At 46.9% G+C, this 14,317-nt stretch overlaps 2 protein-coding genes across 3 annotated transcripts in view; both read left to right on the top strand.

Annotated features, from left to right (window-relative positions):
* RTF2 (replication termination factor 2) overlaps positions 1 to 7,593 on the top strand; it is a 46,037-nt gene extending 38,444 nt beyond the window's left edge. The window contains exons 6-10 of one of the 2 annotated variants that reach the window (XM_068987460.1): positions 3,297 to 3,410; positions 6,187 to 6,241; positions 6,346 to 6,441; positions 6,644 to 6,646; positions 7,212 to 7,593. In XM_068987460.1, the coding sequence (XP_068843561.1) occupies positions 3,297 to 3,410; positions 6,187 to 6,241; positions 6,346 to 6,441; positions 6,644 to 6,646; positions 7,212 to 7,366 (423 nt within the window). In that variant the 3' untranslated portion in view covers positions 7,367 to 7,593. The remainder of the gene's footprint in view (positions 1 to 3,296; positions 3,411 to 6,186; positions 6,242 to 6,345; positions 6,442 to 6,643; positions 6,647 to 7,211) is intronic. The other variant, XM_068987459.1, reaches the window with a different exon arrangement.
* Positions 7,594 to 10,692: 3,099 nt separating this feature from the next.
* Positions 10,693 to 12,130, top strand: FAM209A (family with sequence similarity 209 member A). The gene is made up of 2 exons (XM_068987878.1): positions 10,693 to 10,941; positions 11,873 to 12,130. Exons 1-2 carry the CDS (start codon positions 10,693 to 10,695, stop codon positions 12,128 to 12,130), a joined length of 507 nt encoding a protein of 168 aa, XP_068843979.1.
* The last annotated feature ends 2,187 nt before the right edge of the window (positions 12,131 to 14,317 follow it).

Raw genomic sequence — 14,317 nt, 5'->3', positions numbered from 1 at the left:
TGGACCTGACATTCCAGGTTCCTATGCAATATTGCTCTTTACAGCATCAGATCTTGCTTCTGTCACCAGTCACATCCACAACTGGGTATTGTTTTTGCTTTGGCTCCATCCCTTCATTCTTTCTGGAGTTATTTCTCCACTGATCTCCAGTAGCATATTGGGCACCTAATGACCTGGGGAGTTCCTCTTTTGGTATCCTATCATTTTGCCTTTTCATACTGTTCATGGGGTTCTCAAGGCAAGAATACTGAAGTGGCTTGCCATTCCCTTCTCCAGTGGACCACGTTCTGTCAGACCTCTCCACCATGACCCGCCCGTCTTGGGTTGCCCCTCAGGCATGGCTTGGTTTCACTGAGTTAGACAAGGCTGTGGTCCTAGTGTGATTAGATTGACTAGTTTTCTGTGAGTATGGTTTCAGTGTGTCTATCTTCTGATGCCCTCTTGCAATACCTACCATCTTAACTTGGGTTTCTCTTACCTTGGGCGTGGGTTATCTCTTCACAGCTGCTCTAACAAAGCACTCTTTCATTAGTAGTTCTTCTAAATTTTGGAGACAAAGAGCAAGATACCGCAAATTTTAATGTGAGCAGTTCCTGACTTGGTGGTGTTAGCAGCTAAGTCAGCTCTAAGAGTACAATGCTGGGGGCAGCACACTGCAACAGTAGGCAGGGCAGAGCCCACCATTATACACGGGCAACTAAGCAGTCACGTGCAGGGGGAGGAGGCTGCAGGCTGCTGACATGATCATGGCAGAAGGTGGAAGGAGGCACAGAAAGCCCCCAGAGGAGGACAACGTGGACTGTGACGGAGCAGACAGAGCAGACGCCACACCTCTGCCTCACGGTTTTGTGCTCAGGAGGGTTACTGACACCAGAACCCAGCCCCAAGCCCCACTGGGCCTTATCTACCACTCAATTCTGTTCTGCAGATTTTCTCCCATTGTCTCTCCAAGGAAGACACCTCCGGGGGAGGCTCTACCCAAATCTCCCACAACCTGGGGCTTCTGGGTTAGGGGGACTCTGCCCCTGCAGAGGGTCTCTTCCCTTCCCCTGGCCTGCCAGCCTCACTGTTCTCCAAGGGCATCCCTGGCTGGAGGCCAGACTGGATACCCCTCTCTCATTGTGCACAGAACTATCTCTATGGCACCAACCCTGGGCTTGGTGGGTCAAAGGAATGTCTTTTCAGTTGAGAAAATTTACCCAAACATGAGCTTACTTTGACCTGAAGCTATGCTTTTTGGGCCCAGAACCACAGTAAATAACCCAGGCTGTATCTGAGGAGAGTTGGGAGGTGCTGGGAAAGCTTTGGCAGCTTCTAAGAACAGCACTTGCAACAGTCTTGTGCTGAGAATGTTCTCTATCAAAGAGATTCTGGGCACAGTGGGTCTCTTACCATTCCAGGCAGAGTGGACTAGTAGGACCCACTGGACGTGCCCCTACAGCTGTCCTTATGGCCCAGCGTTGTCCACTGATCCAGCAGGGGTGTGTAGCCCTCATGGTGAGGGATGGAGACTCAGGCAGTCTAGAGGAATCCTGTGAGGCTTCCTTCTGCGTTCTTCCCCACATGCGGGCGCGCACGTCCCAGCAGGGAGAACTCAGCCATGTGACTGTCAGCCCTTCTTATTGGGCTGGGGGCTAGGGGGTTGGTCCAGGACAGCACCCTCCCCCACCCCCCGCCGATAACAGAATCCAAAGAGGCTGAAGTCCTTTATGTAGCATGGTGTAGTATTTGCATATGACCAACATCCATCTTCCCATATACTCCAAGTCATCTTCAGGTTACTTAATATAAAATACCTAATAGAATGTACTTAAGAATAATAATAATACCTAATGACCTTCCCGGGTTGGGAATATCCCCTGGAGAAGGAAATGGCAACTCACTCCAGTATCCTTGCCTGGAAAATCCCATGGACGGAGGAGGCTGGTGGGCTGCAGTCCATGGAGTCGCAGAGAGTCGGGCACGACTGAGCAACTAACACTACTACTAATAGAAAGTAAATGCTTTGTAAATACGGTTTAAATGTTATGTTAATAGTTGGGGGTCTGTGTAAATAGTTACTGCCCTGCCCAGATGTGTGGTAACTATTTAAATAGTATTCAAGTGTTGCTTTCTGGAACTTTACGAAAAAAAATTTTTTCCCCAGTATTTTCAGTCAGAAGTTTGTTGAATCCATGGATGAGGAACTCGGGGTAGGCAGTGCTTCTGCCTAAGGAAGCTGGTTAGAGCATGGTGCAGAGGGCTGTGTCTTGGAGCTCCACCTGTGCTGATACTGGAAGCTCTGCTCCAGGAAAATGCTGAGCTGCAACAGTAGCTGAGGATGGTTGAGGGCTCCGTGCCCAACTCGGCATTCTAGTCCCTTCAGTGTTACTCTTGCTGGGAGTTCAGTTTATTCCTATTTAACAGAGGTGGTAACCTGAGGCCCAGGGTCTAGGCAGAGAGACTCTGGAGGGCCCACAGGAAGAGTTCCTCCATGCCCCCTCGCCCACACCCTGTCCTCAGCAGCACGGGCTCCCCAGGGAGCGGCTGAAAATGCAGGTCCCTGTGGGGATGCCAGTGGCCACTGCAGCCCAGGACAGAGCTGAGAAGAAGCTGTGTCTCTGGAATGGTCTCTCCCCCATCCTGCTGTAATTCAGCCCATTTGCCCCAATTGCCAACCCCCTAAACTCTAGAACCGTGGTTTTCAAAGCCTGGTTCCCCCACAGGCAGCACCTGCAGGACCTGAGATCACATTAGAAATGCAAATTCCCAGGTCCCAACCCCAGAACTCCTGAATGGAAACTGGAGGCGGGTCCCAGGTCACAGAGGTCTGTGACCTCTGTCTGGAATGTGAGGTCCCCTGGTCTCTTCCCTTTTAGCCTTGGCCCCGCTGTATGTGAGCCTCACGGGCTCGTATTAAGTCTATCATCATGAGATGAGGCAGCAGTAGGTGCTCACTAAGTCCTGCTGGTGAGTCCTTAACAGGCATCTCCTAAATGCCCACCCTGTGCTCGGGTCTGTGCACCCAGAGGTTGGGTCCAGTGGCGGAGGTGGAGACTGTAAGCAAAAGCCCAGCACAGTTTGGAAATGGGAAGAACCCTCCAGAAATGCATATTCCCAGACACCAGCCAAGGCCTGCTGGACTAACCATGCCTGGAAACTTCCCCAAGCAGGGCGGGACCTCCGCAGCTGATCAAGCCAAGGTGCAGGCGGGAAAACAACAGGAGGCCCAGTGGCTGGGCTGAGAGCCAGGACCTGGGATCGCTGCTGTCCGCGTGCTCACGGGACCTCTCTCCTCTCTCCTGTCTCCTCTCCAGTGTGGGGCTGCCTTCCAGGAGGATGACGTCATCGTGCTCAATGGCACCAAGGAAGACGTGGAAGTGCTGAAGAGTAGGATGGAGGAGAGGCGGCTGCGAGCCAAGCTGGGGAAGGTACCGCATCCTGGGCTTTTCCCTCAGCCTCTGAATCTGGGCAAAAGTAGGTCCTGCCCAGCTTTGGCCCCTGCTCTGGAGCCTGTTGCAACCCCACAACCACACTGCTGGCGGCGCCCTCAGGGTTTGCTGTGATGGAGGTGGCTTTTATGACCTAGAAGAGCCTGGGCTCTAGGAACATTCCTCGCAGCTTGGGCTCCATGGTCTGCTCAGCACTCAGCTTCCTCATCAGTGTGGAGGGAGGAGTGGTCAGCCCAGCCGCAGGGGATGGGCATGGGCAGGAGAGTAGAGAACAGCCTTCCCACCACGGGAGCCACGCTTGGTCTCTCCTCCCGCCCACCTGTTTTGAGTGGCGCCTTGGTGACCATCAACTGCAGGCAACGCTCTGGGTGGGGGTATGGGGGTGCAGGCTTTGTTTTGTGCCCCAAAACAATTGATCAGCTAAGAAATGTGTTCAATATGCCATCAATTCTGTATCCAGCAGTAAATTTTGTTATTTTTTGAGTACTTAAGGTGATAGCTATGGTCTTTTTTCATTCTTAAAAAAAAAAGTTAGGTTTAGGTTAAATGTGAGAGTAACTTCCATGTCCTCAGAACTAAGGCAAAAGAATGCCTAAAATACTAGAAAATTGAGGCCATAAAATTGTGGGGAAGGAAAAATAGCCTGCCTGTTTTTATGCAGTTGGAGTACATCTACCAGTGATGTAATAGTTAAAGATTTTTCAGGTTATTCTTTTTTAAAAATCATAATAGAAGAAGGTGCATAATAGAGAAAGGACTGTATCACTCTCAAATAATATGTAATTCATGCCCATGGCGCTTTAAAAGCCTGATGCTTGAGAATGTAGTGTTGGTATTATGTGTCCAGCATTCTCAGAAAGAGCTAAACCATTTGGGTTTCCTCCTCTTATTGTCTCACTTAGGTAGAAAATAAATAATGTGTGTGAATTATTCTGTAGTACAGGAAATTGTGTCCAACTTCTGTGATCAAATGCCAATAGAAGTGTTCCCCGAAGTGGTCTTATACTAGGTTATTACAACATTCATGAGGATAAAGAGCCACTCTGTGTTTTAAAGGGGTGACTTTAGGTTTAGGAGCAATTAAATCTATAAATGAGTTCATTTTAAGTTGGTTTTTTAAATGGCTGTGATCTCATTATCAAACGAGCAGAAAAAGAAAAAGTTTGAGATGTTTTTGACAGAGGACATTTACCAAAAAGGATCTGCCTGTCCTTGATTGCTACTATCAATCAAGTTCAGTTTTTAGAAAGCACAGAAGGGGAAGATTGTGTTTTGAAGGAAGTGTTAGTAGAGATGGTGGTGTGGTCATAGCCCTCTTACCTTAGTTGTCTCCTGTGTCCCAGGCTTCCGCCAAGTTGTTGAAAGCCCAGCGGAGCTAACCTGCCCATCTCCGCAGGGTCCTCCCTGGAGCTTCTGGGAATGCCTCTTAGAGACGGCTGCCAGGAAACCAAAATATTTCCCAAATATACCCACAGCTAAGAATAGGACATAGCATTTCCTTTCTAATGCCCCATTGCCCGTGCTTTTCAAACATCATAACCTTAGCTGTGAGTGGAGGGCTTAGAAGTCAGTTTTCTGTATCATTTTTGAACTATGATATGTTACCCTCAGAGTTGAATGCATGTCTTGCCTGTTTGAAATGAACAGGACATTGTGTTTTGGACAGGTGTTATGAATCACATGGCATATCTATACATTATGAGACCAAGAGGCCACTGCCTGAGCAGGGTCTCTGATGTTTTCTAGAGATGGGATGTTTTCTAAATATGGGAGCCTCCTGAAAGTGTTAGGCTGTGTATCTTTAGCGCCACCTTTTGCATACTGAAGGAAATGGCATGCTTAAAGTAAATTCCCTCAGTGAAGAGAGTCCTGTTTGTCCTATGATTGAATCAGCTGTGTGGCTTTTAATATTCCTTTTCTCTTAATGTTTATTTATGGCTGCACTGGGTCTTCATTGCTGCGTGGGCTTTCTCTAGTTGTGATGCATGGGCTTCTCATTGCGGTGGCTTCTCGTTGCAGAGCATGGCCTCTAGGGTGTGCGAGCTTCAGTAGTTGTGACACACGGGCTTAGTTGCTCCTCGGCCTGTGGGATCTTCTCAGTTCAGGGATCGAACTTGTGTCTCTTACATTGTTAGGTGGGTTCTTTACTACTGCGCCAGCAGGGAAGCCCAGCTGTGTGGTTTTTAGAAGTTTCATTTCTTAATTTTTTGCTGACCAGCTTAACTATTATGAGCAACAGAATTCTAACAGAAGTAATCCACAGTTGAGAATTGGCTAAAATGTTCTTTAGTACAGGCCTCAAGTCCTTAGTTAAATACACAAATGTCAGAGCATTTTGACCACTTTGAAGAGGTCTTCCTGAAAAGGTTAGGATTCAGTCTATAGTTATCCTGTCTGGATTTTATGTTATTATCCAGCTAACTGCTCTTATGTGTGTAGTGGTCACTATTAAAATGGACTGTTCTCACCAAAACTTGTCCTCCTCATTGAAATTGTCTGAGGATGTGGTTTTGGAATATAACTGTACAGCTGAGCAGATCTCTCCAGATGTGTATTGCGTGAGGCATAAGTGTGCAGCCAGAAACACCTAGGCAGGACCAAGGTGCAGGGGTGAGGGTCAGAGTCATCTTCAGAGGGAACCCTGCCCTAGGTGATCTGTGTCAGCCTGAAGTTGGACTCCCAGGCCAGTGGCAGCCACACGGACGTTAAAATCAGTGAATTGGAGCACATGTCCTCTCTCCTTTTCTTTCCACAGAAAACAAAGAAACCTAAGGCAGCAGAGTCTGTCTCAAAATCAGATGTCAGTGAAGGTAAGATGCTAAAAAGAAGTCCTTATTTAGCAAAAATAAGACCTTAGGCCTGTTTTGCTAAATAAGTTCCTGCTTTGGTTTTGTTTTGCTTTGTTTTTTCACAGAAACCCCAGGACCATCAAAAATGAAAACAGGGAAGCCCGAAGAAACCAGCCTTGATACTAGAGAGAAGAAGATCAACTCGGCTCCCAGAAGTGCAGGTGGGTCCAGTTGAGACGACTGTGGGCCACTCAGACGGCTAGAGACCTGCGTGGTTGTGTCACTGTTTGTTGGGGTGACTCTGAAGACTGGAGCTTATCCTGATCGTGTCTCCAGCTCTCTTGGGGGCTCCCTGAGCTCTCTTGGGGGGCAACTAGGAAGCAGTTGATTCACCTTGGAGCAGAAGACCTGTCGGGATTGAAGCGGGTGTTCACACGTGCCATTGTCCAGTTTTCCTGAGGAGCCTGCTCATAGGGCCAGGCGAATGGGGTGCAGAGACCAAAGACCTGACTCGGTCGTTCCCCATTTTAAGGCTGGGTTCTCTGTGCACCAGATGTGCACTGGAGCCAGCCTCCCGCCTCTGGCCTCCTAACCAGGAGCTGTTTGGTGGCTAGTCCAGAATTTAGAGACCCTAGTATTTATTTCACAAAGAAGAGAAGCACAGATGGATGAGGTGAGGAGTGAGTCATCTTGTGTTCATGGGTTCCAGCTACCCCTCCACATACCAGCCACCTGGCCTCAGGGTCTCATGTACGTCAGTCTCTGAAGCAGGGGCCAGTGCAAGTAGTGATTAAGCTGATTTTAAACGACAGATTTACATACAGCAGCTTCGTTTGTTTTTTGGGCTTGGTGATTGAGATACTGTATTTCAACATTCCTCCCCAGAAAGGAGGAGGGAAATTCCTGGGCTTGGTGGCCTCTCGAGAATGTGATGGTTGGAATGGTCTGCAGCCCTAGCCTCAAAGTTCAAAGCTTTTCATTTTTCTTGCAGCACACGGGATCGCTTCTGGAAAAGCCACAAAGAGGTCCATCGCTGACAGCGAAGAGTCAGAAGCTTACAAGTCTCTCTTCACCACCCACAGCTCTGCCAAGCGCTCCAAGGAGGAGTCGGCCCACTGGGTCACCCACACATCCTACTGCTTCTGAGGCCAGTGGTGCGGCCTCAGCTGGGCCCGGTGCACTTGCTCGTCCCCTTAAAGCTGGAGCCAGGCACGGTGCCTTCAGGCACAGTTGGGGACTCTGTGACCCCGCTGGCCTCGCCCATCACCCTGTCCCACTCACCTCCACCCTCTGTGCACTTGGACCTTCCCGTGGCCCTAAGAGCATGTTGGCTGCATATTTATGCTCAAAATAAGTAAAGACTCCAGGTTCCTCCTGGGTGTGTGGTCAGCTCATTTTGATTAAAATTTTCATGGTTTTGCTGCCAATGGTTAATTAATTAAATAAGCCGAGTGAGACTGAACTTGAGAAAGGACGAGTTGAGTTTCAAGTACATTCTGCCTGCGGGGCTGTGGGAGGGAGTGTTTTGCACCAGAGCAGGGGACTTAGGGGGTTTCCTTGCTCCATCGCTGTGGTGAGAAAGGAGATTTAGTTGCGCACCTGATGGTTTGGTACAAAAATTAAGTCTAAAGTCTGCTTTTTCTCTCACCTCTGTGTTTTCCTTCTTCCACTAATATCTGAGTAAGAAACTTGCAGCCATTGCATTGTTAGTGACAGTAATTCTGTGACGTCATGTCAATTCCACGTTCTCTCTCAGCAGATTATGAAAAGGGAAACTGGACATAAAATTGGTATGTCTCATGCATAGAGTGTGTTAAAGTCAATAGTTAATGAAACTCTGCTCTAAAGGCAGGAGCATCAAGATTGCGAGCCCTGCCTTCTGGAGACAGGGGCATGTTACTGACATGGTTCTTTATAAGAGATCCGGGGCATGGGGTTCCATTAAAAAGCAGGCAGAGGAAACACAACACTGTAAATCAACTATACTTCAGGAAAATAAAATTTTTTTAAAAGCAGCCAAAGGAGCTGGGAAAGGAGGTTGGAAGTGGGAGGGAGCAGCCTGGGGTTGGGGAGGGGAAGGGGCTGGAGAGCCGAAGCCAGGCTGTTCTGTCACCCTGTCCTCTGCCTTAGCGTTCTGGGGAGTTGGACCCCAGGATATGTGAATATAGATGCATTTTCATCAGATTATATTAACATCAGTGAATTTTTGTTGCGGACTTTTTCCAAAAGAGATGTGAAAATTACCATTTATGTACATTTACATACAGGTACATCTAGTTATGATCACCGTGCCTATTTCTGATCAACCCTGGGGTCTCACACTCCTGTAAGCTCTCTACCTGGGAGCCCCCTGCCCCTGAAGCTAGGGGGAGTGTGAGCCCCGAGTCAGCCTGTGTGGTACGTCCGACTCTCCTCTGTCTCCCCTTCTGATTTCACATCCTCTCACAAAACTTGCTAGGCTCAACACAGTCAGAGGCTGAGCACAGACACCCCGTGGACCCTGGGTTGTAGCAGCAGAAGTCTTCTTTCCGAGGAATAAGTGTGAATCAGATGACCCAGAGGAACAGGTGCAAGCCCTGTGTTCCACTAGTTGGGATTTTTTTTGTTTCGTGTCACTTTCAGAAGCTGGTGGTCTCGAACGCAGTGGCCTGTGGGCCTGGTTGTGTTCCTGGCAGTGGCCTCTATCCGTGGCTCCCCTGTTGCCTCACCGTCCCCACACCTGCCTGGATGTCAGCCTTTCCCCCGCTTCATCCAGCCAACTGATCATCCCTCACACTCTGCTCGGAGGTCTTCTTCAGGAAAACCTGCCTGCCTGAACTAACCTCCAGCTACCCCCTCGCACTCTTAAAGCTCTCATTTCTTACCACAATTTTTTTGTTTTTTTGGCCATGCCGTTCAGCCTGTGGCATCTTCATTCCCCAATCAGGGATCAAACCTGTGTCCCCTGCATTGGAGTCTTAACCACTGGATCACCAGGGAAGTTCCCTCATCAGTTTGTTTTTTCACTGTAATAACAGTTCAGTCCCTGGATTTGGAAGATCCTCTGGAGAAAGGAATGGCTACCCACTCCAGGATTCTTGGCTGGAGAATCCCATAGACAGAGGAGTCTGGTGGGCTACAGTTCATGGGATCACAAAGAGTCAGACATGACTGAACAACTAACACTTTCACTTTTTTCAATAGCAGTTATATTAAATATTAAAAGTTAGTTTTCATTTACATTTGAAATTGAGATGTCCAATCTCCATTGTTTTTCCAAAGAACTAACAGGAAAAAAAGATCACCTAAAAGGATGGAGCTTCTTTAAGGCTAGCTATTCACAAACTTCACATTGGCATTTTTCTTCAGTTTTCATCTCAGCCATTAGTACTTACTAGTCTAAAACTCAAACATAGTTTGCTAATGAACAACTGCACACTTCATACTGTGACTGTTTGATAACTGGTCATGTAAAACATGCTCAAATGATTTGTCTTCAGTTTATAAATAGTAAAAATAAAGCAAAAAAGGTCTTTCCTAATTCCCTTATCACAATTTTAATGAAATAAATGATACTCTTAATTAAGCCAGGCATTGTACACTCAGGTGATGTCAGCGAGTGTGGACGTGAGGTGATAGGAGGTAGTGGGGAAGTAGAACGCGGCCACCGAAGGGGCGGTTCCTACTTGGCTGCAGCAGAGAGGGGCCCTGTGTTACCAGATCTTCCGTACTTTTCAAGGAAATCAGAAATCTTACCTTTGTAAATGGAGCTCCCCCACCCCCATTTAAATACCCCAGCCAAAGCAAGAGATGCAGGAGACTTGGTTTGATCCCTGGGTTGGGAAGATCCCCTGGAGGAGGAAATGGCAACCCACTCCAGTATTCTTTCCTGGAGAATCCCATGGACAGAAGAGCCTGGCGGGCTACAGTCCCCGGGGTCACAAAGAGTCACAAACGACTTAGCGACTGAGCACAATCCTTTTTCAGAACAGTATAGGCAACGCAAAACACATGAGTAGCTCCTAGTTTGCAGCCTCTGGTTTAATATCTTTCTTTCCCATTCGGCTTTCTGCTCCCACGGGGGCACATGCCTCGAGTCTGCTCTGCTCACCACAGTGTCTGGATTCAACAAATGGAAAAAGTAAAAATAGGAGATGGATCCGCCCTCCCAGTAGAGCACCAGGCTCAAAGCATACGCTGGCAAGGAGATGGCATTTTGTCACTCCCGGCCTCTTTTTCGACTGCTCGCTGGAAATGACGCCATTTCCCTTTAAATCCTACTCCCAGGCAACCCCCTCAAGCCTCTTTGTCTCCCACCCTGAAGTCATCACAATGGCCAGAGCAGGTTCTGGCTGGGGGCAGGGGCGGGGGGGGGGGGGGGGGGGGGCCCTCTGTGACATCACCAACAATCCAGCCCTGCCTGGTCCCCTGTCTCCAGGTACAAGGGCAGACCAGCCCACTGTGAGCCACATCCTGCACCACCTCTGCTCACCATGCAGTCTCTGAAATGGTGCTTGTTCTTGCCTCTGTGTCTGTCCTGCGGCTATGCCTTTATGTTTTCTTCTCTGAGAGATAAACCCAAAGAAACCCAGGGGAAGGTGCCCTGCGGAGGGCACTTTCGAGTTCGGCAGAATCTACCAGAGCATACCCAAAGCTGGCTTGGGAGCAAGTGGCTCTGGCTCGTTTTTATTGTTGTGCTGTACATGATACTGAAGTTTCGAGGAGATGGTGAGAAGAAGAAGGTAAGGGTGGCTCCGTTTGTTACTCCACAGTGATTCCATCTCAGAAAACTCAGACTCAAGAGAACGAGATGCTCTCGTTATTACAGGCAAGACTGTTAGGTATAACAAGTTTGAATGTGGAGTATCTACTCCCAGTCCTGAGTGTGCTAGTTAACTCATTTCCGCACATATCCTTAGAGAAAACTAGACCTGAGCTCACAGAGGTTGGGACTCATATAGTTGAAGGCCACCTTTTGTTTATTAGGCAACTAAAACTTTGGCTCAATGTTTATCCTGTTAAATCAGGTTTTTTTCAAATGAGGATAGATTCAAGAACTTGGTATGTTTTAGGTCAAAAGTATTTACAGAGCCAGATTCACTGCCCCTGACTTTTCATTTCCCTGGCATCTGAATTATTACCAGTTGCTGAACTGAATGGAAGTGGTATCATTATTCCAAGTAAAGGAAAAGATCTGTCATAAAGGGTCAGAGGTGTAAAGAAGTAACAGCCTGTCCATGAAGTGGCTGAAGAGCTCTGAGAAGGGGATGAGAAGAGAAATATGGTGGCTTGTTCCCTCTTCAACAAACCCAAAGCTCCAGGATACTGTGTCCAACCTGATGGGAGCAGGGGAATGGCAAACCTTTTCTGCAAAAGGCCGCATGGTCGATATTTTCAGCTTTGTAGCCCATTCAGTCTCTGTTGCAAGGACTCTTGCCCTTTGAGCATGAAAGCAGTCATAGACTATAGGCAAATGAATGAGCCTGGCTGTTCCAATAAAGCTTTATCAACAAAAACAGCTGGCAGGCCAGATTTGGCCATCATTTGCCAGTCCTTTGACTAGATCAATGCTAGAGCCAACTTCTCTCAGGTGAGCCCAACTCTCTTAGAACTCCGTCAACACAAACCAGCATTGTCAATGGTATCATTCACCCTGAATATCTTTCTTGACAGGTGCAGACTCCTCCCACCCTTCGGGGCTGTACATTTCGCCCTCCAGGAAGGAAAAACGCTTCACCCGACAAAAACTATGCATTCAATAGCTTAACCCGGCTAGAGTTGGACCTTGTGAAATTTGTGTCCAGGGTGCGGAATCTGAAAGTCAGCATGGCAACCAGCAGTCCCTTCAGGCTTCAGAACTTAGGGAATGTAGACCCACACCATAACATTACAATATATGAGATTTGGGGCAAAGACAACTTTGCCGATTGAGTGGGTTTGTGTGTCCAAGAAGGAGAGGAAAAGTTTGGTACTGACAAACTGTATCCAAACTATAAAACTGTTGTGAAGAAAAGCAATTCTCGAATTTGTGACCTTTTTCCTTTCTCATTTTTTTTTAAACCAGAAAAAAAAAAAACATGAGGCCAGAAGCCATTGCTGTTACAGTTTTCGTTTCTTAGCTCCTCTAGAGCTGAGGATGGAGAGAAGCGTGAGGACAGTGACATTTGCATTGGGTGACAAGCTTGGCCACTGCGCCGTGGCCTTCGTAGAATAGGGCTTGGGAGATTTTGGGATAAGATGCTAATATTATTTCTGTAATAGCTTATCTTTATAGTAGCTATTTTTGGAAAGGGCAGAAAACTATTTTTTCTCTAATTTACTACATTACAAAGGACAACTTTAATTATAGGTTTAAAATTATAAAATGATTGAATTAGGAGGTGTGTGTGTCCGGAAGATGGTGGATTCACTTCACTTTCTTTTTTTTTAATGTTTTTTCTTAATTTAGCTGCTCCTGGTCATAGTTGCGACCTGTGGGATCCAGTTCCCTGACCTGAGCTCCCTGCATTGGGAATGTGGCATCTTAGCCACTGGACCACTAGGGAAGTCCCTCACTTCATTTTCTTACCTTCAGACTTATTCATTCTGTCTTGTGGGTCTAACGTATTGACTTTTTCTGTTACAAAACTGACGATTACATGTATCTAAGTGGGTTAAGAAAAACAGAGACTTAAACCACGTTTCTAATGTCATTTGGATATAGACAAGCTAATCAGGAGCTTCCAAAGCAGTCAGTGTTAACATTCTTTGTGAATGCTAAGTCGCTTCAGTGGTTTCCGACCCTTAGCGACCCCATGGACCACTCTGTTCGGGATTTCCCAGACGAGAGTACTGGAGTGGGTTGCCATGCCTCCTCCAGAGTATTTTCCCGACTCAGAGATCAAACCTACATCTCTTATGTCTCCTGAATGTTCTTTATAATACTTGTTTAAAGTATAGATATTTGGGGAACTTCTCTGGCAGCCAGCCCAGTGTTTAAGACTCCATTGCAGGGGACAAGGGTTTGATCCCTGGTTGGGGAACTAAGATCCCACATGCCTTGCAGTGTGCAAAAAAAACCACAAATAATTAAAATATGGGTATTTCAGCATGTTCGTATGGCTAATGGAAACTACACTTTCCCTGGGCTATTCTATTAGCTCATGACGCCTCATATAGGCCACCCTGATAGTTTTAGGACGAGCAGATGTAGGCCTAGGCAGAGACGTCCGCTCTGGAGGTTCCCTTATTTCCACTTCACACCTAATTAAAGTGTGCTTGAACCTCCATTGCCTTCCATCTGGCTAAAAAGAGTTAATCCTCGTGGTTCGAGCACCATCTTCAAGACCAGTCCCACACAGTGTCTGAGAGACCTCAGGTTAGACCTGCCCACCTCTTCCCCTCTTATCATTGTCACCCTATCTTTGAAAAGTGGTCCCTGAACCCTTTGCTTTTTGTCTTAATTTCAACTTTCAGAATATTAAAAAAAAAGAAAGAAAAAAAAACTGGAAGGAGTTGAGATGTTTCCTCAGTGCCTCCTGTACTCTTTCTGGGTGTTTTCAAGCAAAAGTTATTTTCCCAGAACATTCTGAAGAAATGCAGATAAGGAAAAAAGACTTCGGTTTTAACCTGTGATGACAACATGGGGCATATTTTAGATTAGAATGGAGATAATCGAAAGGTTGCCAAATCACGGCTCACAGGTCAAATCAGCTTCTGCCTGTTTTCAAACAGCCCTTGAACTAACAGTGGTTTTTTAATTTTTAATTTTAATATTTTTGGCCACGCCATGTGGCAGGCAAGGTCTTAGTTCTCTGGTTGGGGATAGAACCCATTGCACCCACAGTGGAAGCGTGGAGTATTAATCACTTGGACCATCAGGGAAGTCCAATAATGGATTTTATATTTTTAAATGGTTGAAGAAAATCAACTGATGAATCATATTTCATGATATGAAAATTACATGAAATTCAAATTTCAGTGACCATGGATAAATTTTTATTGAAACAGAGCCACACTACCATTTACATGTTGCCTATGGTGACTTTTCTGCTCTGTGGCAGAGTTGAATTACTGCACAGAAACCATTATGACCCACAGAACTGAAAATATTTACTAACTAGCTCTTCACAGAAAGTT

The sequence above is a fragment of the Capricornis sumatraensis genome, chromosome 15 (assembly GCF_032405125.1).
Source record: "Capricornis sumatraensis isolate serow.1 chromosome 15, serow.2, whole genome shotgun sequence".
Taxonomy (NCBI): Eukaryota; Metazoa; Chordata; class Mammalia; order Artiodactyla; family Bovidae; genus Capricornis; species Capricornis sumatraensis.
The sequence above is the reverse complement of the archived record's forward strand: the minus strand, read 5'-3'. Positions and strand labels throughout refer to the sequence as shown.

Excerpts from the sequence above, each read along its gene's own strand:
- FAM209A (XM_068987878.1), top strand. The coding sequence starts at position 10,693 with ATGCAGTCTCTGAAATGGTGCTTGTTCTTGCCTCTGTGTCTGTCCTGC. Across the intron at positions 10,942-11,872 it reads GAGATGGTGAGAAGAAGAAG|GTGCAGACTCCTCCCACCCT; the intron begins GTAAGGGTGGCT and ends CTTTCTTGACAG.